General features: G+C 42.9%; 1 protein-coding gene across 12 annotated transcripts in view; it reads right to left on the minus strand.

Annotated features, from left to right (window-relative positions):
* LOC116977489 overlaps positions 1–16,041 on the minus strand; it is a 171,629-nt gene that overhangs the window by 143,168 nt on the left and 12,420 nt on the right. For all 12 annotated transcript variants that reach the window (XM_033027954.1, XM_033027956.1, XM_033027957.1 and 9 more), the window contains exons 4-5: positions 10,003–10,257; positions 2,876–3,145 (exon numbers count right to left, since the gene is read on the minus strand). In XM_033027954.1, coding sequence (XP_032883845.1) covers positions 2,876–3,145; positions 10,003–10,257 — 525 coding nt within the window. The remainder of the gene's footprint in view (positions 1–2,875; positions 3,146–10,002; positions 10,258–16,041) is intronic.

Raw genomic sequence — 16,041 nt, forward strand, 5'->3', positions numbered from 1 at the left:
CTCTCAACATTTCCTCTCCATGTACCTGTCCAAATGTCTTTTAAATGTCATTATTGTGTACCTACCTCAGCTACCTCCTCAGGCAGCTCATTCCATATAGCCACCACCCTCTGTATCAAAAAGCTATCCCTCAGGTTCCTATTACATTTTCCCCCTCTCGTCTTAAACCAATGTCCTTTGGCTGTTGATTCCCCTGCCCTGGGTTAAAGACTCTGTGCATTCACCCTATTTATTCCCATCATGATTTTATTCGCCTTTATAAGATCACCCCTTAGCCTCATGCTCTCCAAGGAATAAAGTCCTAGCATGCCTCATCTCTACCTATAGCGCAGTCCCTCGAGTCCTGGCAACATTTCCATAAATCTTTTGTGCACTCTTTCCAGCTTAACAACATCCTTCGTATAGCAGGTTGAACAAAATTGAACACAATATGCTAAAATGCGGCCACACCAATGTGTTGTGCAACTGTAACATAATATCCCAACTTCTATACTCAATATGTTCAAGAAGGAACTGCAGATGCTGGAAGATCGAAGGTACACAAAAATGCTGGAGAAACTCAGCGGGTGCAGCAGCATCTATGGAGCGAAGGAAATAGGTGACGTTTCGGGCCGAAGGTTTCGGCCCGAAACGTCACCTATTTCCTTCGCTCCATAGATGCTGCTGCACCCGCTGAGTTTCTCCAGCATTTTTGTGTACCTTCTATACTCAATACCCTGACTGACGAAGGCTGATATACTGGAAGTCTTCTTGACCAGAATGCTCCATGTCCCTTCATTGATGCTAACAGGTTTGGACCATGGATCTTCGACCACCGAGCATTCTGCAGCTAGATTTGAAGGGCAGTCTCCAAACAAATCAAAGAATATCACTAATCCAAAATTTACAAATTAAAGGGCCTGTCCCACTTACACGACCTTTTCGGCAACTGTCGGCACCCGTCATAGGTCGCCTAAAATTTTCAACATGTTGAAAATTCAGCGGTGACCAGAAAGACGCTATGACTCTTTGGAGACCTCTCACGACCATACAGCCTGTAAATGGCTCGATTGTAATCATGCATTGTCTTTCTGCTGACTGGTTAAGCACGCAACAAAAGCTTTTCACTGTACCTCAGTACAATAAACTAAACTGAACTGAACTGGGTCAGGATTGGACTTATCGGTATTACATTTAGGGTTGAGCAGTCAGCCAGCCACTCCCACCTGGGTGAATATTATTTTTACCCACCAGTTTTAGGTCATGTAGGCAAAGTACCAGCTGAGGGAGTAATAAAGTATTAAACTAGCAAATGAAAGGCAGAGATACCCTCACCTTCCAACGCATATTTTTGGCTAGTCATAATAATATTGAAACCAGTTTGTTTTTCTCAATCTAGATTAGCCATGGAGAAGATGCTATTTACTAAGGAGGAAGAGATCGATAGGCTAAAGTTGTTCAATTCGATTGTATATATATCGTAGGTAAAGAATTTCATTGTTCTATCTGGGACATATGACAATAAAACACTCTTGACTTGTGAGAACTGAATATCTATACGTTGTAATTCCCCTCACCTTGATCAACACTGGCCACTTGGAAGTATTAATTAATGAGGTAATTTATCATTAAAAATGAAACCAAAAGCTCTGATTGATTCCAAAATCAGATTGCATCATTGAATTTTATTTAATTAATTAATAGATTATGGCCCCAATGGTGGATCAGCATTTATAGCATATCCCTAAATGTCCTTAAACTGGTGGGTTGCTCAGTTATTTCACAAGGTAATTAAAAATTAACCACATTCTTAAGGATCTGGAGTCATATCTTGGCCAGATAGTCACAAAGTCTTACAGCGTGGAAACAGGCCCATTGGCCCAACTTGCCCACACTGGCCAAAATGACCCATCTACACTAATCCCACCTGCCTACATTTGGCCCACATCCTTCTAAATCTATCCTATCTTTGCGCTTGTATAACTGTTTCTTAGTACCTGCCTCAATTGTCTCCTCTGGCAGCCCGTTCCATACACCCACCACCCTTTGTGTGAAAAAGTTACCCCTCTGATTCCTATTAAATCTTTTCCCCTTCACCTTAAACCTACATCCTCTGGTTCTCGATTCGTCTACTCTGGACAAGAGACTCTGTGCATCTAACCAATCTATTCCTCTCCTGATTTTGAACTCTATAAGCACCCCTCATCCTCCTGCGCTCCAAGGAATAGAGTCCCAGCGTGCTCCACCTCACCCTATGGCTCGGGCCCTCGAGTTCTGGAAACCGCCTTGTAAATCTTTTCAGCACCCGTTACAGCTTTACAACATCTTTCCTACAACATGGTGTCCAAAACTGAACATTCAAAACTGAAGGTCATGTGAGGAAGATCGTTTACTCTTCCTGAGGGGGCATTAGGGAACCAATTATGTTTTGTTTACGATTATTGATAAAACAATTTTTTTAAATTTGGTTTACTTTGTCCCACAACTCAACCACAAAGTATCAAAGAAATTATATGGTACTTCTAACGGCTGAGCAGGTCTCCCACCTAAAGTTTGTAATAGGGAGAGAAATGGTAGGCGGTGCCTTCATGGTGAACCCTGAGAACCATCTTGTATTCGGCTCAATTCCAAACATTGACATTCCAGAAAGATCATAATAGCAGGAGAGACACGTTTCTTGGTTTCTTGGTTATGAATGAGTTGATTCTAGTACCTGAGATTCCTCATGAGGTGAAGCTGTGGGAAATTTTACTTTGGGATCTTAACTACAAAAGGGAGAACAATAGGGGTTGAAAAATAATGATCAATTTCATAATTCTATTTACTATCACAATTATAATTTATCATTAGCTTCATTAGGGTAAGCACTAAAGTACACCTTATATATCTTACTTACATTCAGTTGTGTGTTTTACCGATGTGCCTTCTCCAAGAAGGTTGAAATCATTCAGTGACTTTATGGTGATTGTGTAATTAGTACACAGTACAAGATTATCCAGCATTATGAAGTTTGTAAACACTTTTGTAGACATTATGTCAGATGTTTTCCTGGAAATCGTACGTAGTGTTACTTCATATTGAAATGCATGAGTAACTGGATCCCAATTGATTCGGATTGCAGTATTACTAAGAACAGTGATTTTGATGTTGGATGGTGGCTCCACCACTGCAAATGAAAAAAAGAATGTTAACTGTCAAGGTATTTTAATATTTTCGTTTTCACATAGGAAACGCTAAAATTAATCAGCAAGAGAAGTTTGCAATAAGGTTAAAAGGCTTCGGAAGTTTGGCACGCCACCAACAACTCTTATCAAATTCTACAGATGCGCCGTAGAAAGCATTTTATCAGGATGCATCACAGCATAGTTTGGGAACAACTCCATCCAAGACCGCAAGAAATTGCAGAGAATTGTGGACGCAGCCCAGACCATCACGCCAACAACCTCCCTTCCATTGACTGCATCTACACTCACGCTGTCTTGGCAAGGTCACCCGCATAATCAAGGATGTCTCACCGTGCATAATCCCTCTTCTCCTCTCTCCCTTCAGGCAAGAGGTACAGAAGTTTGAAATCGCACACCTCCAGATTCAGTGACAGATTCTTCCCAGCTGTTATCAGGCAACTGAACCATCTTATCACCAAATAGAGAGTGGCCCTAAGCTACCATCTACCTCATTGGAGACCCAGGGAGTATCTTTCATCAGACTTTAACTTGTACTAAACGTTGTTCCCTTTAGCCTGTATCTGTACACTGTGGACAGCTCGATTGGAATCATGTGTTGTCTTTCCACTGACTGGATAGCACGCAACAAAAAAGCTTTTCACTGTACCTGTATATGTGTATTGTACATGCCGGCAATGTGACAATAAACAATAAACAAAACTAAACTAAAAATGGTACAATATTGTCCCAGAGCCTTGAGCTTAATCGACTTCTTTCACAGCATGGTCACAGATATTATGTAGGAAACATGTCAAATAATCTGTGCACAGTTGAAACTCCACAAACTGTAATATCTCACTGCCTGTAAATAATGGTGTGAATCATGAGGATGTTGCCAGGACTAGAGGGTCTGAGCTACAGGGAGAGGTTGAGTAGGCTGGGACTCTATTCTTTGGAGCGTAGGAGGATGAGGGATGATCTTATGGAGGTGTGTATTATCATGAGATGAATAGATCAGGTAGATACACAGAATCTCTTGCCCAAAGCAGGTGAATCGAGGACCAGAGGACATGGGTTTAAGGTGAAGGGGAAAAGATTAAATAGGAATCTGAGCGATAACGTTTTCACACAAAGGATGAAGAGAAACAAAAGGGGGTCAGAAAGGTAGGTGTGGGAATAGCAAGGGGAGTTAAAATGGGTTAGCAACCGGGAGATACATGTAGACCAGTGACTCATGTTATGAGTCATACTTTGTAGCTATGCCCACTAGTTTAACAGAAAGCCTCCCTGCCCTTATTCTCTCACTTTTAGAGTAACGTGCTAAGATGAAGTTACCCATGCTGTAATGTTAATAAAGTCTTTGGATCTTAATCACCGTGTGTGACTTAAGTTATTCCAACAGCAGAAGCTCAACATGGTGTCAGAAGTGGGAAGTTCATGAATACAGCAGTTGAGATGAGTTTTTGAATTGGCTTTAGTTTATTGTGACGTGTACGGAGGTACAGTGAAACGCTTTTATTGCTTGCCGCAAAACAGCGCAAAGACAAGACGTGATTACAATCAAGCTATCCATGGTGTACAAATACATGATAAAGGGAGTAACGTGAATAAGGTTTGGGGAAATGATCGCCAAGTCTTTGCTTGGTCTCACCGATGTAAAGGGAGCCACATCGAGAGCATAGAATGCAATGGATGAGGTTAGAGGAGGTTCATGGAACATGTGTCTCATCTGGAAGTGCTGGATGGATGTAAGGGAGGAGGTGCAGCGATAGGTGTTACATCTCCTGTGGGTGCAGCTGGGAAGGAGGCGGTTTGGGTGAGGAGGGAGGAGGGAAGAGTGAAGCAACCAGCTGCAGAGGGAGTGGTCTTTACGGCAATGGATGGGGATGGGAAGACATAATACCTAGTGGGATAACATTGTGGTGGGGCAAATTTCAGAGAATGATGTTTAGTTTAGAGATACAGAATGGAAATAGACTCTTTGGCCCACCGAGTCCGTGCTGACCAGTGATCACCTGTACACTAGTACTGTCCGACACATTAGGGACAATTTACAGAAGCCAATTAACCTACAAACCTGCACGTCTTTGGGATGGGGAGGAAAATGGAGCTTGGAGAAAACCTACACGGTCACAGGGATAACGCACAAACTCCGTATAGGCAGCATCCATAATCAGGAATGAACCTGGGTCTGTGGTGTTGTAAGGCAGCAACTCTACCGCTGTGCTACTATGCTGCCTCCTGGATGCGGACCCTGGTCAAGTCAAGTCGTCACATTTATTTATATGGCACATTTAAAAATCAACTCTTGTTGGCCAAAGTGCATTACATTTGTTATAAGAATAGTATAAACAAACAAACTACATACATATATACATGTAGCCCTCGCTCAGTGGACATCAGGAAAGGCTTGGGAGTATAGATAAGTTTTTAGTCTTGACTTAAAGGAGTCGATGGAGGGGGCAGTTCTGATGGGAAAGGGGGATGCTGTTCCACAGTCTAGGAGCTGCAACCGCAAAGGCACGGTCGCCCCTAAGCTTATGCCTAGACCGCGGGATGTTCAGCAGCCCCAAGTCGGCCGATCTGAGGGACCTGGAGGTGGAGTGGTGGGTGAGAAGACTTTTAATGTAGGAGGGGGCAAGCCCATTGAGGGCTTTGTAGACATAGAGGAGGGTCTTGAAATGTATACGGAACCGCACGGGGAGCCAGTGGAGAGAGGCCAGGATCGGGGTGATGTGGTCCCTTTTTCGTGTGCCTGTCAGGAGTCTCGCTGCGGCGCTGGTGGGGTGAAAGGTACAAAACTTGACAAGGGACGTTGTTTACAGAAGAATCGGGTGGTTAGCAACATCACCAGTCATGGACAGACACAAAATGCTGGAGTAACTCAGCGGGACAGGCGGCATCTCTGGAGAGAAGGAATGGGTGATGTTTTGTGTCGAGACCCTTCTTCAGACTGAAGTCATGGACAAGCTCAAATCTTCCGTCGGTGGCTTCAGAAATTATCTGTAATGATTCTGTGCTGATGAAGTTATACACTGCGAAAACAGGCCCCTGGGCCTGCCGTGTCCGCCACAACTATCGAGCACTTGTGCCACTGTATTCCCACTCTAGTTTCTCCACATTCCCCTCAACTCAACCCAGATTCTACGATAGCCTAAACACCTGGGGCAGATGGCAGCAGCCAACTCTTGGATGTGTGAGAAAACTGGAGCAGCTGGGATTGTAGCCGGACTGCTGGTGCTCCAGGCCATGGCGCCTCCATAGCTCCAGCCGTCCAAGAGGTCCCCCCTGGGACATTCCGGCAGGAGTGCACTGCTAACTAGATGACGTTGAAGATTGACACAAAATGCTGGAGTAACTCAGCGGGACAGGCAGCATCTCGAGAGAGAAGGAATGGGTGACGTTTCGGGTCGAGACCTCTCTTCAGGGGAGAGGGAGACACAGAGATAAGGAAGTGTAAGGTGTGAAAAAGAGACATCAAAGGGGACAAAGTCAAGGATAATGTAGAATTTCAGTGTGGGAATGGGAGGAGGAGTTAAATTATTGAGTAACTGGGCGATCGGGTAGGTTTAGGCAGTCTGACTTTTTCTTTAAGGATCGCCGGATCATAAAGTTGTATGCAGTAGCTAAAACGAGAAATGGGAAAATGAAACAACAGGACCTGCAGGCAGTTCCAGCTATCACTAGCTAAACGTGAGGGGGAAAATCTGCCCTGATAGGGACACAGTATCAGCCGATCTCATGTTGCTCTGTTCACTTTGCTTACAGATGCAATGGTACTGCACAAAGTGAAACTACATTGCCATCTTGAGGCCATCACAGCCAACTACAGCATCACTTGTAAGTTCATGCGTCATGGGAGCAGAATTAGGTCATTCAGCCCATTGAGTCCACTCTTCGTTATACAATATGTAATACAGAATTGCCTTTCCCTAGTAGATTCAACCACAAGCTGCTCTAAGAAGACCTCTTGTGAGGTTCAAATGACAATAAAAGGTATTGTATTGTATTGTATTGTATGTTGTAGGCAGTCTACAAATTTCTTCTCTTGGGATCCAGTACCAACCTGATGTTCCCAGTCTACCGGCATATTGAAATCCCCTATGACCACTGTAACATTGCCTTTCTTACATGCTGATTGTATCTCCGGGTGTCATTTGTACCTTATGTCCTGGCTACTGTCCAGAGGCTTGTATACAACTCCCATCAATGTATTTTTACCCTTGTAATTTCATAACTCTACCCACACGGATTCTACATCTTCTGATCCTTTGTCATCCCTTGCTAATGATTGAATTTCATTTCTTACCAACAGAACTACTCCATGCACCTCTGTCCAGCTGACTGTCTTTTTGATAGGATGTGTAACCTTGAATATTCAGCTCCCAGCTCTGATCCTCTGACAGCATCGTCTCTGTGATGCCCACAATGTCATACCTACCGTTTCTAATTGCTCTATAAGCTCATCCACCTTGTTCCATATACCGCGTGCAATCAAATATAACACCTTTAGTTCCGTTTTCACCACCTCTCTACTCAAATTGGTCTCCATTTTGCCTGACCTTATCCCACTTTCAAACTTTTGGTCCCATTATTTCTTCTGGAGACTTCAGTAACTTTCCCTGTGCTCTCCTATCCTTTAACTTCAATCACATCTTTCCAATTTGTTGAACCTACTCCCTCCCTACCCTCCTACTTGTCTGGGAAATAAATTATGAATATTGCAACAAAATAAAATTAGTAATCTTAAAGAGAGCCCATCAACAACACTTTGTTAGAAGATTAAGGAGATTTGGTATGTGAACAAACACTCTCTTGAACTTCTTCCAGGTGTAAGGTAGAGAGCATACTGACTGGTTGCATCACAGCATGGTTCAGCAACTCGAACAGCCAAGAAGGAAGGAGATTTTAAAAAGTAATGAACACCTCCCGGTCCATCACGGATATTGACCTCCCCACCATTGAAGCTACACAGAAGGACTGTGTCAAAAAGTCAGCCAATATCATCAAGGAACACACCACCCTGGCCACGCTCCCACAGGTTCACATTATCATAGAATGAGGCCATTTGGCCCATCGAGCCCACTCTGCAATTCTATCATGGCTGATCTCCGCTTCCTAATCCCATTTTCCTGCCTTTAAATTCTCATTACACTCCTACATCGGGAAGGGGAGTCTGAAAACAGGAACGTCCAGGTTCAGGAACAGTTTTTCCCCAACAACCATCAGGCTATCGAGCAGGACGAACTCCAGCTAAACCCTGGACTACAAACTGGTTGGGTTGCATTCGGGTCTTAGGGGTTTGTTTTGTTTTTGCACTATATTGTTTCTTTGATTTATTGAACCTTGTTTTTTTTTGTGTTTGTGCTGCTGTTGCTGCTAGCAGGAATTTCATTGTTCCATTTTGGGACAAATGACAATAAAACACTCCACTCTAGATGTTCTTGATTCTTAAAACACCAGGAAATTAAAATTCTGCAGAAAACTTCATTTTAATAGCATGTTCTTTTTTTTTTTGTTAACCATATCTCATGCAACCTCTTATTTGTTTTCCCATTGCCTCTTTTTTTTCTAGTGGTTTTCGTCAAGATTCTCTCTTTGATCAGACTTTACCCCGCACTAAACATTATTCCCTTATCCTGTATCTGAACACTGTGAATGGCTCGATTGTAATCATGTATTTTCTTTCCGCTGGCTGGTTAGCACTCATCAAAAGCTTTTCACTGTACCTCAGTACACGTGGCAATGCACTAAACTGAAACTACTTTCATCATCATTCTCTCACTGCCTCAGTTCTAAGGATCTGCAGCAAAATGTTAAGAGGGAAAACAGTATATTAGGCATCATGAACATAGTTCAACCTTCCAGGATCAATAAGGTCAAATATAGGCAGAGTCTGCGATTGAAGTCAAGAAGAGATAAGATGCAAGTCGAGCCCAAGTCAAAGCTGGGAACACAAAGGAAGTTGGAAATGAGTATGAAAGAAACTAATATTAGAGTATTAAAGAAAAGAATGGGTTGCTTGCTAACTTTCCCCCATTTCCAGCACCAAAGTAATGCCATAAATTCCACACCCTGGGAGAGGGAGGAATTGATAGGGTAAGCTGCAGTCATCGTTCCACTAATTTGGCAACATCTTGAAGTTAACCTAAACTTTATTACAACATTTAATTTGATGACACCATTGAAACAAAATAAAGTTGTTAGGCTGTTTTCTGTGGAAACCAGCGAAATTCCAGAGGTCTCTCTCTGTCCCTTTAAGTCAAAGCTGTCTTTGTGCTCGCTTATACTCTAACTTAAAACTTGGAACAGTGTGATGGAAATATGAGGTGGTATCTATGCCGTAGACCCAGCCAGCACACAGACTGGCACCTTGTCACACTAAAGGGAAAGTGCACTCATCTTCTTTGGCAAATTATTTTGAAGTTCGTCTTTCTATTTGCTGGTGTCAGAACGGCAAATAATATCGGTGGAAGCAAATAACAAATTGATGCATCACCTTCAGGAAGAATCAAAGGCTGCAAGTGGTGTTGATATACGAATTAGTAGGATTTTCCATGAGTGAAGTTGATATCAGAGTAAAAGGGAGTGGTGAGGATAGAGAAAGAGGGCAAGGCCCTTCCCGATGCTGTTAAACTTCTTGTCCATACCACAACTGTATAGAACTCCTGGATTTGCACTTTGCCACATTCATAGCTTGGACCTAATACACTTAATATCCACCAACTTTCAAAAGAAATGTTCCAACTAAATATTTCAGTTCAAAATCAAACTAGCATTAATGTCCCGATCTTATTGTAACATTTACTTTTAAGTTAAATTTTATAAACGGAAAATTGAAAGAAGAAAGCTTACTTACAGGTGACAATGTCCCTTGTTTTGCCTGCACTTCCAACACCAGCTGCGTTTGCTGCAAAGACTTTAATCCTATAGACCGTGGATGGATCCAAACCGGTGGCAATTCCATTGTTTTTGTAAAATGTCAAATTATAGTCACGAGTGTTCGATTTCACGTTCAGAAAGTATCGATCTGCTCCCAATACTTCAGTCCATCTCGCAATAACTGTTGAACTCGAGATAGATTTTAAGCTGAGCAATTTTGGTCTCTTCGGCACTTCATAAGTAAAAATAAAATGAAATAATTATCAACCAAACTGTCCTTAAGAAAAGATAAGACATTTTTTTATTAATCTGCGAGAAAGTAAAAATATCCATACTATTTCCCGGCCATTGTGGTATCTATATAATTAAAACTCAAATCTTGACCACTTCCTGTTTGCACTGCATATTGATTTTAGAAAAAAAGCTACCACTTACGGCTGTGATTTTTGGTCATCTTACTCAGAGTCCCACTGCGCTGCGCAGTGCAAGAGGATTTTTCCCATCAATGAAAAATAAAAGAGTTATTAGTGTTTAAATAATGTTGAGATTCTCTCTCCTGTCAATCACGCCATGAAGGCCACGCCCCTTCTGGTGGGAGGGGGAGGGACTATAAACCCCGGAAGTGTGGGCGTGGCTCAGTCTCTGCAAGATGGAGAAGAGAGAGGTCATGACTCTCTGTCTGAGCTGCGAACCAACTGAACACACTGAATGTCTACTGTACTGTACTGTGAGTGTGGTTTTTTATTTGGTGTATTATGTGGTGTTTTTTGTGGTTTTGTGGTGGTTTCACCCTGCTTGAAGTGGCATGAAACTGCACTTGAATTTGGTGGCCTTGCACCTTGCTTGAAATGGTATGAAACTGCACTTGAATTTGGTGGTCTTGCACCCTGCTTGAAATGGTATGAAGCTGCATTTGAATTTGGTGGCCTTGCACCCTGCTTGAAATGGCATGAAACTGCATTTGAATTTGGTGGCCTTGCACCCTGCTTGAAATGGCATGAAACTGCATTTGAATTTGGTGGCCTTGCACCCTGCTTGAAATGGCATGAAGCTGCATTTGAATTTGGTGGCCTTGCACCCTGCTTGAAATGGCGTGAAACTGCATTTGAATTTGGTGGCCTTGCACCCTGCTTGAAGTGGTATGAAACTGCACTTGAATTTGGTGGCCTTGCACCCTGCTTGAAGTGGCGTGAAACTGCACTTGAATTTGGTGGCCTTGCACCCTGCTTGAAGTGGTATGAAACTGCACTTGAATTTGGTGGCCTTGCACCCTGCTTGAAATGGCATGAAACTGCACTTGAATTTGGTGGCCTTGCACCCTGCTTGAAGTGGTATGAAACTGTACTTGAATTTGGTGGCCTTGCACCCTGCTTGAAATGGTAGGAAATTGCATTTGAATTTGGTGATTTTGCACCCTGCTTGAAATGGAATTTAAAGGAATAGCCGTGAATCAACTGCCAGCCCACCAGCCATGAGTGAGCTGCCAGCATATCAGGCTTGAGTGACTGAGCTGCCACCCCAAGAATCCATTTGGCCCACAATGTCCATACTAGCCCTCTGGTAACAAGTCCCTTCAGCCCACAATACCCATACTAGCATTCCAGAAAGCCCCCCCCGCCTCTCCTCTCACTAGCCACCAATATTGGAATTGGTGGAGAGGTGGAATATTGCGTTGGGGAACCAGCCCTCTCGTGTGAACATGGGACCCAATGGGTCCCACTTAGTCTAGTGTACAACTAAATGTTTTATAGAGACTTATCTCAACTTATTTTCCCCCTTTCACATTGTGCATGTGGCCAACTGAACGGGCACCAAACAGTGAATGTCGGGCCTACATAATTTCCACGTTATATATTGTTCCATGTAAGGAGTCATTTAACTTGATTTTTGTTCCTGATTATCACTGCGATTTGTTTCAACGAACATTTGGTCAGGTGTTGGGAGCAGTGGAAGTAAATAAAAATAAAATACAGCATGGAAACAGGCCCTTCAGCCTACGGAGTCCATGCCGACCATCGATCACCATTCACACTAATTCAATGTTATCCCATTTTCTTATCCAGTAGGAGCAATTTGCATATTCCAATTAATCTACAAACCTGCACATCCTTTGGGATGTGAGAGGAAACCGGTGCACCCAGAGGAAACCCACGTGGTCACAGGGAGACTGTGCAAACCCAGCACATTGGTGCAGCGGTAGAGTTGCTGCCTTATAGCGCCAAGAGATCCGGGTTCGATCCTGACTACGGGTGCTGTCTGTAAGGAGTTTGTACATTCTCTCCGTGACCACGTGGGTTTTCTCCAGGTGCTCTGGTATCCTCCCACATTCCAAAGACATGTGGGTTTGTAGGTTAATTGACTTCTGTAAACTGTCTCTATTGTGCCAGATAGATACAGGTGTGGGTTGGCGTAGGCCGAAGGGCCTGTTTCCACGCCTTATCTCCAAACTAAACAAACTCCACACAAACAGCACCTGAGGTCAGGATCGAGGCCAGGACTCTGGAGCTGAGAGGCAGCAGCTCTCCCAGCTCTGCCATCTTCTCACACTAGATACAGTGTCTTGCCTTTCAACAATATTATATTACAAATCATACCCAATTGCAGCCATTCGTAGAACAAGAACACTACAGCCCAGGAACAGGACCTTTGGCCCACAATGTCTACGCCAATTATGATGCCAACACCAATCCTTATTTGCCTGCACATAATCCATATCCCTCCATTCCCTGGATATATCCATGCACTGATCAAAAAGCCACTATTGTATCTGCCTCCACCACTATCCGTGGCTGTGTATTACAGGCAACCACCATCCTCCGAGTAAAAATCTTGTCACATGCTTATTATTTAAACTTTGCCCCTCTCACCTTAAAGCCTTTGATATTTCCCTCCTGAGAAAAGGGTTTTGACAGTCTATCCTATCTATGCCTCTTGAAATGTTATATACTTCGATCAATTCTCCCCACAACTTTAGGCATTCACGCAAAAACAATCCAAGTCTGTTCAACCTCTCCTGATAGCTACTACTTTCCAAACCAGGCATCGTTCTGGTAAACCTCCTCAGCACCATTTCTAAAGCCTCCACTTCCTCCCTGTATTGGAGTAATCAGAACAGCACATCAAAGTCCTATAACGCTGCATCATAACCTCCTGATTCTTATACTTGACCATTGAAGACAAGCATACCATGTGCCATCTTTACCACAATCTACTTTGTTGCCGCTTATAGGGAGCTGTGGACTTGGATCCCAAGATCCCTCCGTACATCAATGCTGTTAAGGGTCGTGCCATTAATTGTATCCAATTACATCCAAAGTCTCGAAATGTAACACCTCGCACTTGCTCATATTAAACTCCATCCGTGGAGGCAGGTTCTCTGGATGCTTTCAAGAGAAAGCTCTTAAAAATAGCGGTCAGGAGATATGGGGAGAAGGCAGGAACGGGGTACTGATTGGGGATGGTCAGCCATGATCACATTGAATGGCGGTGTTGGCTCGAAGGGCCGAATGGCCTACTCCTGCACCTATTGTCTATTGTCTATTTCTCCACCCATTTCTGTAGCTGATCTACATCTGGCTGTACACCATGATAGCCTTCCTCATAGTCAACGACTCCAACAATCTTAGTGTCATCTGCAAATTTACTAACAAATCCATCGACATTTATGTCCAATCACTAACAACAGAGGTTCCAGCATGGGTCTCTGCGGAACTCCATGGGACACAGACCTCCAACTTGAATATCATCCTTACACCTCAACGGTCTAGCCTTTATCAGTAAGCCAGTTATGATTCCATATGACTGTTAAACCTGTGCACCTTGATCTTCTGGATCAGCCTACCTTGAGGGACTTTATCAAATTGGTTATTTTATTGAAAACCTCAATCAAGTTAGTAAGACCTGACCTGTTGCATACAAACCCATACTGACTGTCCCAAATTAACCCATTTTCTTCCAAATAGATGAATATCTAATCCCGAGGAATTCTTTACAATAGCTTCCCTTCACTGATGTGAGGCTGGCCAGTCTATAATTTCCTGGATTTTTTCTACTTCATAAACTAAGGAACCACTTTCTCTCTCCAGCCCTCCAGGTCCAAGCCTATGGCTAGAGAAGATGCAAAGATCTCTGTTAAGGCTCCTGCAATCACCTCTATCTTCCTTCATCTATGAAAGGGACATGTTTGGTGAAACATTTTCAGGAAACAACATTTCCAAAGTTGGATGAAATGCACAATGGGCATTTTTATATAACGTATTTACTGTATATTGTGGAGAGCGGTGCGCTATTCATAACATAGAACTTGGAACTGTAAAGCATATGAAGGGGCATTCGGCCCACAATGTCTGTGCCGAACATGAAGCTCATCTGCCTGTACACGATCCATATCCACATGTTCCCTGCCCTTCCATGTGCCTATCTTAAAGCCTCTTAAATGCCACTATGGTATCTACCTGCACCACCACCTCTAAACGTACATTCTGGGCCACCCACACTCTCTGTGTAAATAACTTGTCCTGCACAGCTCCATTTAACTACCCCCCTCTCACCTTATAGCTATTCCCTCCAGTGTTGGACCATAATAGTGTATACATCTATCAAGTGTCCCCTCAACTTCCGATGTTCCAGAGAAAACAATCCAAGTCTATTCAACCTGTCCCTGTAGCGGGAACGCACTAATCCAGGCAGCATTCTGGTAATCCTCCTCTACACCCTCTCCAAAGCCACCATATCTTTCCTGTAATGGGGCGACCAGAACTGCACGCAATACTCCAAATGCATTCTAACCAAGGTCCAATAGAGCTGTAACATGACTTCCCAACACTTATATTCAATGCTCTTAATGATGACGGCAAGCATAGCATTTGCCCTTCTTAACCACCCTCTCTACTTGTGCTGTCACCTTCAGTTCATGATAATGAATAATAACTCCATTAAATGTAGGGCATGCATTCAAAGAGCAAAATTTTATAAACCAAATGTTTGTAGATCAATAATTGCTGTATTACAAAGTATACTATTTAGGAACATAGGTATATGAATAAGAATAGGCCATTCGGCCCCTCCAGCTTTCTCCACCATTCAGTCAGATTGGTGAATTTGCTAACCTCAGTGTACTTCCTTACTAAAGTCCCATCTACCTCATTCATGACAGTGACCAAACATCCAATGAATCAGCAATAAGACAACTTTTACACTAAACTCTCATACTCAAGGAAGACTTACGGGTGCAATTTGCCTTTCACACTCTTCAAATTCCCCAAAGCACTTTCGAGCCAAGGCTCAGTCATTGTAGGAAACACATTATCCAACTGATGCTCTGCAAGTTCTCACAAAATACAATGTGATAACAGCCAGATAAAGAGATAATAACCTGCCTTTGGTTACTAGAACTGGAAGCAGGTAGAAGATCGTTAGAGTGGAGGAGCAAGATTTGACACACTATTTATTTTTATCCAAATTGTTACACTGCTCTTGCCTTTTCTCTATAAACGTATAACTTTCCACTTGGCCGAACCCTTCCCTGTTTTGTTACATTTAAGGGCTGTTACATTATATGCATCCTATTGTCTGTGATAATAACAACAATGGTGCGGTGAGGGTGATGATATCCCTTTGAGCCTATTATTTTCAGTAATTTATGCAGCGAGTTGCAAATTATTACTCAGAGTTGGCACACACACATTAATAATATACAAAACATTTTTTGATGAACTGGTACAAAGCCCAAGGGGACAAAAAAACAAAAAGTTGAGCAATCACATTTTCATAGAAAACAAGGAGGAAACTAGAGGAAGCATCGCAGTGTTTGGCTGCAGTTTGGGACTTGCTTATGCTCACTTTCTACATAACGAGGGGATAATTGGACTATGATATCACTTTTTTAGAAATTCAACTGAATTTATTGAATGGGAATAAATATAAAAAGCTGGAGTAACTCAGCGGGTCAGAAAGCATCTCTGGAGAAAAGGAATAGGTGACGTTTCGGGTCAAGACCCTTCTTCAGACAGAGTCA

This window comes from Amblyraja radiata, chromosome 10, assembly GCF_010909765.2.
Source record: "Amblyraja radiata isolate CabotCenter1 chromosome 10, sAmbRad1.1.pri, whole genome shotgun sequence".
Taxonomy (NCBI): domain Eukaryota; kingdom Metazoa; phylum Chordata; class Chondrichthyes; order Rajiformes; family Rajidae; genus Amblyraja; species Amblyraja radiata.